This window comes from Tachyglossus aculeatus, chromosome 13, assembly GCF_015852505.1.
Source record: "Tachyglossus aculeatus isolate mTacAcu1 chromosome 13, mTacAcu1.pri, whole genome shotgun sequence".
NCBI lineage: Eukaryota > Metazoa > Chordata > Mammalia > Monotremata > Tachyglossidae > Tachyglossus > Tachyglossus aculeatus.
The window spans coordinates 24,883,352-24,898,145 of NC_052078.1; the positions used below are offsets into that span (position 1 = coordinate 24,883,352).

General features: G+C 45.4%; 1 protein-coding gene across 1 annotated transcript in view; it reads right to left on the bottom strand.

Moving 5' to 3' along the window:
* CUBN (cubilin) overlaps positions 1–14,794 on the bottom strand; it is a 288,242-nt gene that overhangs the window by 134,889 nt on the left and 138,559 nt on the right. Inside the window, 1 exon segment of the mRNA XM_038755639.1 lies at positions 159–340. Coding sequence (XP_038611567.1) covers positions 159–340 — 182 coding nt within the window.

Below are 14,794 nucleotides of genomic sequence, written 5' to 3' on the forward strand. Positions count from 1 at the left end.
AGTGCTCCGCACACAATAAATATGATCGAATGAACAAACTCCACTGATTAATGAGGCTAGAGATGTTGCCGGGAGGAAGCCAGTTTCTGGGCGTGATTCTTGACTCTTGATCTCCCAGACTCCCCCGAGACAGGCCAAACCGACAAGCCAGTCCTTACCTCCAGAACATCAAAATTACAGTTCGGGTGGTACTCCACGTTGAAGTCTTGCAGGGTGAGGAGGATGCTGCTCCCAGGGGTGGTGGTGATGTGCCAGATACACTCTGTACTGGATGGATACTGGTCAGGATAGCCGGGACTTTCCAGAGAGCCCCTCGCACCTGAGAGCTCGCCCCCACACCCTGGGGAGACAGCAAAAACAGCCCAGTTAGATGTGGACCCAAATGCGCTGCCCCGAAAACACATCTGCACACAGTAAGTGCTCAATAAATACGAATGAATGAATGAAATACCATTATTATTACTGCTATTAATAATAATAATAAAAAATACCCCTGATTGTTTGACCCATTTGAATACATTTGGTCAGCCATATTCATTGAGAAGCAGTGTGGCTCAGTGAAAAGAGCCTGGGCTTTGGAGTCAGAGGTCATGGGTTCAAATCCCGGCTCTGACACTTGTCAGCTGGGTGACTTTGGGCAAGTCACTTCACTTCTCTGCGCCTCAGTTACCTCATCTGGAAAATGGGGATTAAGACTGTGAGCCCCCCAGGGCCAACCTGATCACCTTGTAACCTCCCCAGCACTTAGAACAGTGCTTTGCACATAGTAAGTGCTTAATAAATGCTATCATTATTATTATTATTATTGATCTTAATTTGGGGGGAAACTGAACATTTATAGTGGAGTAAACAACAAAACTCCTAGTTGTACATCACCGAGCCTGAATCTTAGAGCTTTTCTTGTTTTTTTTTTCTCTTTATGGCATTTGTTAAGTGCTTCCTTTGTGTCAGGCACTGTTCTAAACACTGGGGTAGATGCAAGTAATCAGGTTGGACACAGTCCCTGTCCCCCATGGGGAATAAGACTGTGAGTCTCATGTGGGACAGGGAAAATCCCCATTTTACAGACAACAGGCACAGAGAAGTGAAGTGACTTGCCCACGGTCACACAGCAGACAAGTGGCAGAGGCAGAATTAGAACCCAGGTCCTTCTGATTACTAGGCCTCGGCTGTATATACTCGCTCAAGCTGCTTCTAGGCATCATCAGTGCTCTTTATCTCTTTGCCCAACTGGAAACCTAGGAGGAAGGAGGGAGAGAAGGAGGTTGGAGGAAAGATTTCTTGATAACAGTGGTCTTGGAGACCACCAGATCTCAGGCCCCGGGCAGTTGAGGAAGGCATTGTCACATACTTCTCCCTCCCTTGAGAGGCTTACTTTCCTCATCAACATCTTTATCACCATCAACAATAGCTCTTGAGTGCCTGCCTTTTACAGAGCCTAAAAACAATGTGGCCATGTCTTGAATCAGTCAACCATTCAATTGTATTTACTGAGCACCTGACAGGTTCAGAGCACCGTAGTAAAAGCTTAATAATCATAATGATGGCATTTGTTAAGCGCTTACTATGTGCCAAGCACTGTTCTAAGCGCTGGGGGGATACAAGGTGATCAGGTTGCCCCACGCGGGGCTCACAGTCTTAATCCCCATTTTCCAGATGAGGTAATTAAGGCTCAGAAAAGTGAAGTGACTTGCCCAAGGTCATACAGCAGGCATGTGGTGGAGCCAGGATTCGAACCCACGACCTCTGACTCCAAAGCCCGTGCTCTTTCCACTGAGCCACACTGCTTCTCACAGCAGAGTTCAGCAGGGGAAAAAGACATCATCCCTGCTCTTACAGAACATATAACATGTCTGCTGTGTGACCTTGGGCAAGTTCATTCACTTCTCTGAGCCTCAGTTACCTCATCTGGAAAATGGGGATTAATAATAATAATAATAATAATAATAATAATAATGGCATTTATTAAGCTCTTACTATGTGCAAAGCACTGTTCTAAGTGCTGGTGAGGTTACAAGGTGATCAGGTTGTCCCACGGGGGGCTCACAGTCTTAATCCTCATTTTAACAATAATAATAATAATGATGATGATGATGGCATTTATTAAGCACTTACTATGTGCAAGGCACTGTTCTAAGCACTGGGGAGGTTACAAGGTGATCAGGTTGTCCCACGGGGAGCTCACAGTCTTAATCCCCATTTTACAGATGAGGTAACTGAAGCACAGAGAAGTTAAGTGACTTGCCCAAAGTCACACAACTGACAATTGGCGGAGCCGGGATTTGAACCCATGACCTCTGACTACAAAGCCCGGGCTTTTTCCACTGAGCCACCCACGTGGGACAACTTGATCAGCTTGTATCCCCCCTAGCACTTAGAACAGTTCTTTCCACATAGTAAGCGCTTAACAAATGCCATTATTATGCTTTGCACATAGTAAGCGCTTAATAAATGCCATTATTATTATTATTGTTATTATTATATAATCCAGTGGAGAGACAGCCACAAAATAATTTACAGAAAGGAGAAAAAAGGGAATGTAAAAACAGACAGATTCATAAATAAGTGTTTAAGTAGTAGATTATGCTAATATCTAATAACTAATAACAGTAACAGCTAACTGTTACTGTTAGCTAATAACAGTACAAAACTGTTTCAAGTGACTTTGAGGTGAGCAGATCCGGCCTTGGAAGCAGAAAAGTCATTGGAAATTCCTCCTGGAAGAGGTGGGATTAGGGAGGGCTTTGAAAATGGGGAGAACTCCATTATATTCATTCACTCAGTAGTATTTATTGAGCACTTACTGTGTGCAGAGCACTGTACTAAGCACTTGGAAAGTACAATTCAGCAATAGAGGGATGCAATCCCTGCCCACAACGGGTTTAGAGTCTAGAAGGGAGGAGACCGACACCCAAACAAGTAAACAGGCATCAGTAGCATCAATATAAGTGGAATTATAGATATATACACATCAAAACAAGTAAACAGGCATTCGTATAAATAAATAGAATTATAGATATGTACATATATACACAAGTGCAGTGAGGCAGGGAGTGGGGGAAGTTCAAAGGGGATGGTGAAATCAGTGAGCTAACTGACAGCACTTAGAAGGAGAAGCATGGCCTGGTGAAAAGAGCATGGATTTGGGTGTCGGAGGTCGTGGGTTCTAATCCCAGTTTCGCTACTTGTCTGCTGTGTGACTGTGGGCAAGTCACTTAACTTCTCTGTGCTTCAGCTCCCTCATCTGTAAAATGGAGATGAAGACTGTGAGCCCCACGTGGGACAATCTGATCACCTTGTATGTACCCCAGCACTTAGACCAGTGCTTAATAATAATAATAATGATGTGTTGGTTAAGCGCTTACTATGTGCAAAGCACTGTTCTAAGCGCTGGGGGGGAAACAAGGTGATCCGGTTGTCCCACGTGGGGCTCACAGTCTTAATCCCCATTTTTACATGTGAGGTAACTGAGGCCCAGAGAAGTGAAGTAACTTGTCCAAAGTCACACAGCTGACAATTGGCAGAGCCGGGATTTGAACCCCTGACCTCTGACTCCAAAGCCCGGGCTCTTTCCACTGAGCCACGTTGCTTCTCTATGCTGCTGCTTGGCACATAGTAAGTGCTTAACAAATACCATAATCATTATTATAATCATTAGAAATCATTCCCTCTGAATGACTAAATCAGTCAGTCAATCATATTTATTGAGCACTTACTGTGTGCAGAGCACTGTACTACACGCTTGGAAAGTACAATTCAGCAATAAAGAGAGACAATCCCTGCCCACCTGGGCTTAGAGTCTAGAAGGCGGGGGACAGACATCCAAAAAAGTAAAACACACATCATTGGTATCAATATAAATAAATAGACTTAAAGATCTATACCCATCAAAACAAATATACAGGCATTCATATAAATAAATAAATAGAATTATAGATATGACTGTGAGCCCGTTGTTGGGTAGGGGCCGTCTATATGTTGCCGACTTGTACTTCCCAAGCGCTTAGTACAGTGCTCTGCACAAAGTAAGTGCTCAGTAAATACAATTGAATGAATGAATGACTATATACACAACTGCAGTGGGGGGGTCACTCCCTCAATAACTGAATCCATCATTCAGTTGTATTTATTGAGCTCTTACTGTGTGCAGAGCACTGTACTACACGCTTGGAAAGTACAATTCAGCCATAAAGAGAGACAATTCCTGCCCACCTGGGCTTAGATTCTTGAAGGGGTGGGGACAGACATCCAAAAAAGTAAATCAGACATCAATAGTATCAATATAAATAAATAGAATTATAGATCTATACCCATCAAAAAAAATATACAGGCATTCATATGAATAAATAAATAGAATTATAGATATGACTGAGCCCGTTGTTGGGTAGGGACCGTCTATATGTTGCCGATTTGTACTTCCTAAGCGCTTAGTACAGTGCTCTGCACACAGTAAATACAATTGAATGAATGACTGTATACACAACTGCAGTGGAGAGTCGCTCCCTCTGAATAACTAAATCCACCATTCAGTTGTATTTACTGAGCGCTTACTGTATGCAGAACACTGTACTACACTCTTGGAAAGTACAATTCAGCCATAAAGAGAGACAATCCCTGCCCACAACGGGCTTAGAGTCTAGAAGGGGGGAGACAGACATTCAAAAAAGTAAAACAGACAACAATAGCATCAATATAATTAAATGGAATTATAGATCTATACCCATCGAAACAAATATACAGGCATTCATATAAATATATAATCAAGTGCAGTGGGGAGGGTGTTAGAGCAAAGGTCATGGTGAGGTCAGTGAAGTAAAGGACAGCACTTAAATATCCCCTCCTCTGAATGACTAAATCAGTCATTCAGTGCTATTTATTGAGCACCTACCTGTGTGCAGAACATTGTTCTTAGCACTTAGGAGGGTATAATAGAACAGAATAGAACAGTGCCCAGTGCTTAGAACAGTGCTTTGCACCTAGTAAGTGCTTAATAAATGCCAGCGTGGCTCGATGGAAAGAGCCCGGGCTTCGGAGTCACAGGTCACGGGTTCAAATCCTGGCTCCGCCGATTGTCGGCTGTGTGACCTTGGGCAAGTCACTTGACTTCTCTGGGCCTCAGTGACCTCATCTGGAAAATGGGGATGAAGACTGTGAGCCCCACGTGGGACAGCCTGATCACCTTTATCCTCCCCAGCACTTAGAACAGTGCTTTGCACACAGTGAGCGCTTCTAGACTGTGAGCCCGCTGTTGGGTAGGGACTGTCCCTATATGTTGCAAACTTGTACTTCCCAAGCGCTTAGTACAGTGCTCTGCACACAGTAAGTGCCAATAAATATGATTGAATGACTGAATGAATGAACAAATGCCATTATTATTGTACTTCCCAAGCACTGAGTACAATGCTCTGCATAAAGTAAGTGCTCAATAAATACTACTGATCGAATAAAAAAAAGAGTGGGGGCAATTTTCTTGAAATGGTACTTGTTAAGCACTTAATAATAATAATAATAATTGCATTTATTAAGCGCTTACCATATGCAAAGCACTGTTCCAAGCGCTGGGGAGGTTACAAGGTGATCAGGTTGTCCCATGGGGGCCTCACGGTCTTCAATCCCATTTTACAGATGAGGTAACAGGCACAGAGAAGTCAAGTGACTTGCCCAAGGTCATGCGGCTGACAACCGGTGGAGTCGGGATTTGAACCCGTGACTCCTGACTCCAAAGCCCGGGCTCTTGCCACATTTGGCTCCGGGCAGGCCACAGGCTGTGTCGAATTTCCCTCGTGAAATGTTTCCTGCTCTCTGCGTAGACTCTGCATTCATTCATTCATTCAATCGGATTTATTGAGCGCTTACTGTTTGCACAGCACTGTACTAAGCGCTTGGGAAGTAAAAGTTGGCAACATATAGAGACGGTCCCTACCCAACAGTGGGCTCTGTGCACAAAGATCAGTCAATCAGTAGTAGTTATTGAGCGCTTAGGAGTACTGAAATAGAAGTGCCTGAAGGAAAGAGGCCAGGCTTGAGAGCCAGAAGTAATAATAATTGTGATATTTGTTGAGCGCTTACTATGTGCCAGGCGCTGTTCTAAGCGCTGGGGTAGATACAAGGTCATCAGGTTGTCCCACGTGGGGCTCACACTTCTAATCTCCATTTTCCAGATGAGGTAACTGAGGCACAGAGGAGTTAAGTGACTTGCCCAAGGTCACACCGCAGACAAGTGGCAGAGCTGGAACTGTGAGCCCACTGTTGGGTAGGGACCGTCTCTATATAATAATAATAATAATGGCATTTGTTAAGCGCTTACTATGTGCAGAGCACTGTTCTAAGCGCTGAGGGGGAATACAAGGTGATCAAGTTGTCCTACGTGGGGCTTACAGTCTTAATCCCCATTTTACAGATGAGGTAACTGAGGCTCAGAGAAGCTAAGTGCCTTGCCCAAGGTCACACAGCAGACATGTGGTGGAGTTAGGATTCGAACCCATGACCTCTGACTCCAAAGCCCCTGCTCGTTCCACTGAGCCACGCTGCTTCTCTATATGTTGCCAACTCATAATAATAATAATAATGATGGTATTTGTTAAGTGCTTACTATGTACAAAGCACTGTTCTAAGGCACTCAGTACAGTGCTCTGCACGCAGTACATGCTCAATAAATACGATTGAATCAATTTGAACCCACGTCCTCTAACACCCAAGCCCGCGCTCCTTCCACTGAGCCACGTTGCTTCACACTAAGCCACACTATGTGCCGAACACTCTACTTACCACTGTGATAGATCCAAGGTAATGTTGCAGATGAGGGAACTGAGGCATGAAGAAGTGAAGTGACTTGGCCAAGGTCACACAGCGGGTTGGTGACGAGCCAGAATTAGAGATCCTTTTGGCTCTCGGGCCTGGGCTCTTTCCTTAGGCCCTGTTTATCTTCATGCCTCTCTCATTACAACCCAAACCATTCTTTACATTACATTACATTACATGACACTACAACCCAAACTCTAATCCTAATACATGCCTCTCTCTCACCTTAGAAGCAGCATGGCTCAGTGGAAAGAGCCGGGCTTTGGAGTCAGAGGTCATGGGTTCAAATCCTGGCTCCACCAATTGTCAGCTGTGTGACTTTGGGCAAGTCACTTCACTTCCCCGTGCCTCAGTTACCTCATCTGTAAAATGGGGATGAAGACTGTGAGCTCCCCGTGGGACAACCTGATCACCTTGTAAACTCCCCAGCACTTAGAACAGTGCTTTGCACAAAGTAAGCGCTTAATAAATGCCATTATTATTATTATCATTATTATCATTCCTCACCTCTGACCTCTTTCCAACGCCTTCTCTCCTGCCCGGAATTTTCTTCCCCCACACAACTATCCCATCTTCAAAGCCCTGCTAAAAATCACATCTTTTCCAGCAAGACTTCCAGAACCAATCTTTCATCTCCCCACTCTATTTTCCCCCTTACTGAGTAACTTTTACACTTAAGTTCTGACACCATAAGCACTATCTTTAAATCTGTTGCTTACCCTTCCTGTATTTTTTTTTTAGTGTCTCCCTCACCCCAGGAGATTATAAACCCCTTGTCAGCGGGGGCCAAGTCTAACAAGTCTATTGTGCTCTCTTAAGTGCTTAAAACAGTGATTTATTGATTAATTGTTTGAAGGAATTGTCTCTGGGCTCCAGCAAGTCTGAAGACAGGCCACTGAGCAAATTAGCACTCAGTTTGCTGATTCCTCTCCATGGCTGTTTCTCTTAATTGATTTCCCTCCACTTTTTCTGAGATCCCTGCCCTCTCATTACATAGTTATATTGTCCGGGGATACCTCGACTTTTTTAGGAAGTCTCTCATGCAAAGCTCTTGCTGAAAAGGAGGTTAGTTTTGTAATTTCCTTTTTCCGGGCCTTTCCCCACATTAACATCTTTCTGTGCTGGTGTTTCAGATTATGCTTTTTGGTGGGAAACTATTTCCCACCAAATAAAAAAATACAGGAAGGGTAAGCAACAGATTTAAAGATATGTGCAGAAGTGCTTATGGTGTCAGAAATTAAGTGTAAAAGTTACTCAGCAAGGGGGAAAATAGAGTGGGGAGATGAAAGATTGGTTCTGGAAGTCGTGCTGGAAAAAATGTGATAGAAACTATTTCTTGGAGTTTGAGTGGTATTTATCAATCGATCGATGGTATTTTTTGAGCACTTTCTGCGTGCACAGCACTGTACTAAGCACTCGGGAGAGTACAACACAACAGATTGGTAATATGTAGTCACGTTCCCTGCTCACAAGAAGCTTGCAGACTAGAAATCATGACCTGGAAAATACATATCCTCTGAAGATGAGTGTAAAGCTTTGCTTAATCAGTCACAGAGGAAAATTAGACAGGGTAATAGCTCCTTCCCTTCCCTGGGAATTGTAGGGAGAATTTCCAGAGACCTTTTCCCTGGCTAGTGATAAAGTTATCTCAGCTAAGGGTAAGGCCCCCATCTTGAGACTGACTACAATGCTTTTTCAAGCACCGTCCAGATTCCTTCTAGAAACCAACTTACATGAAACTTGTCCTGATCTACTCCTGTGAAGGAGTCTCTGAGCCATCTCAGTGTAGCTGAAGAGGAATCTTAGGAAATCTTGGAAATTTTGGAATCTTAGGATTCCCAAAACGAAATTTGAAAAAGCACTTCCGGCTCCTTGTCTTTCTGAGCTACTTACTACCTTCCACTTTCTATTTGTTGTTTGTATTGGATAAAACTCACGTCTTCTTCTTGCTCTGTAAAACACCTGAATTGCTCTGGAAACGCAATGGAGGTGAAATTAAAATAGAAGTACTCCAGGGGCATGGAAATGCCTGTTTTTAAACTAGATTTGCCGAAATAGTTTATGACATAAGAGTATTAAAAGCCCAGAAGTGCTGCAAAAAGATTGTGAAATGCCCTGCCCTCTATAATAATAAGAACACAGGAAAAATACCTATGAAGCCAAGATCAACAGTAAATTTTATATCCCATGCTAGGAAACAGTACTATTTTAGGAAGACAGATATAATTAATACAAGTATCGAAAACAATAATCGCTTCCCAGGGAGCTATGCACATTCATTCATTCATTCAATCGTATTTATTGAGCGCTTACTGTGTGCAGAGCACTGTACTAAGCGCTTGGGAAGTACAAGTTGGCAACATATGGCACAAGTTGGAACATACCCAGGCAAGATGATGCCCTGCCTTATGTTGAGGGGTGGCCATCCACCTCGGCTGTGTTGGTTGCCCTGTCAGGGACCCCAGCGGGGAGCATATTTGCCGCAACTGGGAGAAGGGGAAGGAGTGAGAAATTTCAGCTTTCCCGGGATATGGGTGGGCGGCCTAGTCCCTGGAAGGTCTGGGATGCGGGCCGGAAGCACCTGTGGCAGGGGAGGGGGAGGACAGCCCTGAGTCCGGGACATAGTCCTTTTTGCCTAAATAGAAGCATCTTTACGTTGAAAATCATTATTTCAGTAAGAGTAATGGGTACAGGGTAGAAATTCCCAAGCTCTTAGTACAGTGCTCTGCACACAGTAAGTTCTCAATAAATACAATTGAATTGAATTGAATGAATTATACTGTCAAAACCGTGGCTACCATCTTTTCTTTATTCGTTAAGTGATGTCTCCCTTGCTGTGCTTTTCAGGATAATATTGATGAATTTGGGTGGAACTGAGTGTATCGCTAATTTGCTGATGTGTGTTTCTTGTCCTTCATTTACGTCATCCTCATCAATGGTACAGATTGATGAGGATTTTGTACAGATTTAGTACTCTATTTTACTTGTACATATTTACTATTCTATTTATTTTATTTCGTTAATTTGTTTTGTTTTGTCTGTCTCCCCCTTCTAGACTGTGAGCCCACTGTTGGGTAGGGACCGTCTCTATATGTTGCCAACTTGGACTTCCCAAGCGCTTAGTACAGTGCTGTGCACAGTAAGTGCTCAATAAATATGATTGAATGAATGAATGAATGAACATGAGCAAGACCATGGGTGGGCACGTTCTCCACGTGAAGAACTTGGGTTGCCGCTGTCGGGCAGGAGACATCATCTGCCTCCTCTCCTTGGAGGTCAGAGCTCTGATTCCTCTCCCTATCCCGGCCCCATGTATTCTGGAATCAAGCAGGTGCTTCCTTCCCCTCTTGCCATCCCAGTGCAAGGAATGCCCACAACGCTACACCTCCACCCAGCATTCAGGTCCCAGATCCCGGCCGTGCGGCGGCAGTGAGTCCAGGATGGAGAGTCCCTGCCATGAAAAACAACTCTGATGGAGGTGACAACTGATTGGCCGAGGCAATGGATAGATGGCCCAGAAACCAATGTGGCGGCAGGAAATCCACGATGGGGAGTCCACAGTGCCCCGCCATGAAAAACAACTCTGATTGTGGTGACAACTGATTGGCCATGGGAATGGATAGATGACCCAGAAACCAATGTGGCGGCAGTGAGTCCACGATGGAGAGTCCATAGTGCCCCGCCATGAAAAACAACTCTGATGACAACTGATTGGCCACGGGAATGGATAGATGACCCGGAAACTAATGGAAGACCTTGGAGAGTTGCAGGGCATGGCTATACCAGCAACAGAATATGTAAACAGCCAAAGCGATAAAAGACCAGATTTGCCAACCACCAACGATCAGTACCTGGACCTGAAGATTTGTATTAGGATGTCTTGGGAGGAAATGGTAATCATTCACTCATTCAATTGTATTTATTGAGCGCTTACTGTGTGCAGAGCACCGTACTAAGCACTTGGGAAGTGTGAGTCCACAACATATAGAGATGGTCCCTACCCAACAATGGGCTCACAGTCTAGAATCAAGTCCCTTGGGCTGGAATTCATTCATAGAGAAGCAGCGTGGCTCAGCGGAAAGAGCCCGGGCTTTGGTGTCAGAGGTCATGGGTTCAAATCCCGGCTCCTCCACTTGTCAGCTATGTGACTTTGGGCAAGTCACTTAACTTCTCTGGGCCTCAGTTCCCTCATCTGGAAAATGGGGATTAAGACTGTGAGCCCCCCGTGGGACAACCTGATCACCTTGTTACCTCCCCAGAGCTTAGAACAGTGCTTTGCACATAGTAAGCACTTAATAAATCCCATTATTATTATTATTATTATTATTATTATTATTATTATTTATTAAGCACTTACTGTTGTGCAGGCACTGCTCTAAGTGCTGGGGTAGATACAAGATATTTGGGTTGGACTCAGTCCCTGTCCCACATTGGGCTCACAGTCTTAATCGCCATTTTACAGATGAGGGAACTGAGGTCCAGAGAAGTTAAGTGACTTGTCCAAGGTCACACAGCAGGCAAGTGGCAGAGTCAGGATTAGAACCCATGAATTCTTGATTTCCAGGCCTGGGTTCTATCTACTAGGCCGTGCTACCGACTCATCTTCCCAATCCATCAATCCATCTGAAAAACCCACTTTGTCAGAATCACCATTGGGGGATGAAATTGCTTTGTCTTGCCTTATGCTATCAAGTCATCTCCAATCCATAGCGATTCCATGGACCTCCAGAATGCCTCACCTCCACCTGCCATTGTTCTGGTAGTGCATCCAGAGTATTTTTGCGGTAAAAATATGGAAGCGGTTCAATCAGTCAATCAATCAATCATATTTATTGAGCGCTTACTGTGTGCAGAGCACTGTACTGTTCACCATTGCCTTCTTCTGCCCAGTAAAATTGAGTCTCCGCTCTCGACTCTCTCCTATGCTGCTGTTGCCCAGCACAGGTGAGTATGGACTTGTAGCATTCATTCAATCGTATTTAATCGTATTTATTGAGCGCTTACTGTGTGCAGAGCACTGACTAAGCGCTTGGGAAGGACAAGTCGGCAACATGTAGAGATGGTCCCTACCCAACAACAGGCTCGGATTGCCTTCCACTTGCTAGCCACTGCCCAAGCTAGGAGTGGAATGGGTAGGCCCCTGCATGACTCTCCCTCCCATAGTTGAGGCTGGTACCGTACTGGAGACTCTCCAGGTGTGATCCTGAGAGGGTGAAACTGTTTAACTCCATTCATATTTGAAGTTACTAACACTCCTGTGGCCCGTCTTAGTTTTCCTCCTAGATCCAACAGGGTCGGTTTCCCACACCCCAAAAACCTGCTCAATTCTTTCCCCTTCACTACGCCATTGAAGTGCAAATCAGCGTTCAGACAGCAGCGCCATTAGCAGCTGGGTGTCCAACTCTGAATGACCAGCTCTACTCGGAGGCCAGTGAGGATCCAGCTGTCCAGTGAACAGCGGGATAGAGGCTTCGTACAGCGTCAGGAAATTGCTCAGTCATCATCCGCCATCTTGCTCCGGTCTCCCTACGCTCTGCACACCTGGGTGATCTAATCAGAGGACATCCTGTGAGGCCAGCCTTTCTTAGTTTTATTTTGGTTTTCCGATAGCACCTGCAGCTGGGACCATTTCCTCTCCTGTTTTCGCCATTGTGCAGTGCACGTGTCCTGGCTGCTCCCCAAAGGAGCATGAATTGGGGGGGCTTCCATCACAGTGATGGGTTCAGCGTTCGGTTCCACCCCAGAGGAACACCACTGGCCTCGGAGCCTCTGGAATTCCCTGCTGCTGAAACTGAGGGCTGGATTTAGAGAAAGGCGGGGGAAACGGGGAAAGAGAGCCACCAGCCCAGTAATCAGAATTGCGGATGGTTCATAGAGGCCTGTGCAGTGGTCAAGAGTAGTGCCACGCAGCTGACACTGTGGGTGAGTGAAGGAGACCCGTGCAGCACAGCTCTGCCCTCTCCCCACTCCCTCACTCTAATTCGGGATTCATCAGCAAACGAGCTTTTTAGCCGCAGCTGTTTCCAGTCAGCTGGCACAGAGCAGGATTCCCCCAGATGAAAGGAAGTTTCTTATCAGACGGAAACACCCCGGTTTCAGAGATTAAAAGCTGTTTCTGAGCTTGCTTTCTGGGTGAATGGTTTCCACCAAAGCAAACCGCTCAAGGAGATAGTTTCTCCTTCCCGAAAGTGCCAGATGATCCAAGTCATGAGTCATAAAACCCCAGGGTCAAAGAAAGGATTGTCTCATGCCAAAATGTGCTAGTTGATTTCTGGCCGAATTTCCGGTCCAAGGAAATGGCTTCAGTGAGAGCAAACTAAACTAGAAACTTAATAGCGCTTAGAAAAATTCAGAGCCGCAACTTGGGCAGGCTCCCTTTCTGTTTTTATATAAACCTTTGAAAACACACATTCCACTGCCCTTCGGCGCAGTGTGACCAGGGAAGAGTGTGGTTATGATTAGTTATTGTGCTTCTGCTTGAGAAGGATTGATTTTCTAATAAAAATTCCAAGTCCAGTATTTCACCTAACACCCCATCTCCGCTCAGCTCATCTCTCCTCCTCATCCTGCCCCATGCCCTCAATCTCTCTCCCCTTGTTTCCTGCATTCTCTCACCCAGCCTGACCTTGGATGAGCTGATTAATGTCTCGATGATGTTGGCTCCGCGCCTGGGTGTGACACCCGTGGGGAGCAACGTGGGGGCCCCTCCTGCTTCCAGAAGCCTTTCTAGTTCCCTGGAGGGGTGGCCCTGGGGAGGAAGAGGAGAGAACTGAGGTTTGGGGGGGGAGCAGGGTGTGGCTTGACCACAGGACCGAAGCCCAGGCTGACCTTTCCCACCACTGCACTCCAGCCAATGTTCATATATTCCCTGCTTTGTCATTCCCCATCCACTCTCTCCCGCCTCTTAGTCACAGGAAGGCCGTTGCCGAGTGAGTGACACAGATGGAGCCCGGAGAAGTTTGAGTTTCCTACAGCCAGTGAGTCTTAAAATAAATATGTCAGTATTTTCCTAAGGGTCCAAAGCACATTCTGTGTTTCTGGAAACTCAGCGTGCCACCTCTCCCAAATAGCTCTCTCTTCTGACCTCTCTAGTCGACCCACGGTGGCAGTAAGTTCCAGCCTTTTCCGAGTCTGCTGGGGTAACTGCCCCCAGAAAAGGGCAGCATGGGCATAAGGAAGTCTGCCTGACGCCAGCATAGTTTACAAAAACAAATCTCCAAGAGAAAATTCCATGTCTGGGGCTCCAATCTTCCCGAAGCAGCCTGAACGTTAAGGGATTCATTCACTCAGTCATATCTATTGAGCGCTTACTGTGTGCAGAGCACTGTGCTAAGTGCTTGGGAAGTACAAGTTGGCAACATATTGCCAACTTGATTAATTATGATGATATAATTAATAATAATTGATTAATTAATTAATAATAATGATGGTATTAAGCGCTTCCTATGTGCCGAGCACTGCCAGGCTGTCAGGATTCATGGCTGCGGAACCTCAAAACCATGGGTCCTACCCCCAAACCTGTCCTGGGGACAATCTGTCTACGCACTGTTAACTGCCAACGGATCTGCATCGTGCTGACGTGGCCCGTGTGTATGTCTATATGTGCGCGTACAGGCATATGCACATACGTTGAACATGTGCGTGCGTGTACTTATATGTGTTATGTGTGCACACGTTGGGGAGGGAGAGTGGTTGGCCAAGGTCCTCCTTGGAGCTTGGGAAGCATTCATTCATTCAATCGTATTTATTGAGCACTTACTGTGTGCACAGCACTGTACTAACCGCTTGAAGCAATGGGATCTAATGGAAAGAGCCCAAGCCTGAAAGTCGGAGGATCTGGGTTCTAATCCCTACTTGCCTGCTAGGTGTGACCTCGGACAAGTCATTTAACTTCTCTGGACTTCAGTTTCCTCATCTGTGAAGCGGGATCCAATATCTGTTCTCCCTCCCTCTTAGACTATGAACTCTGTGTGGGACAGAGATTGTATCTGTT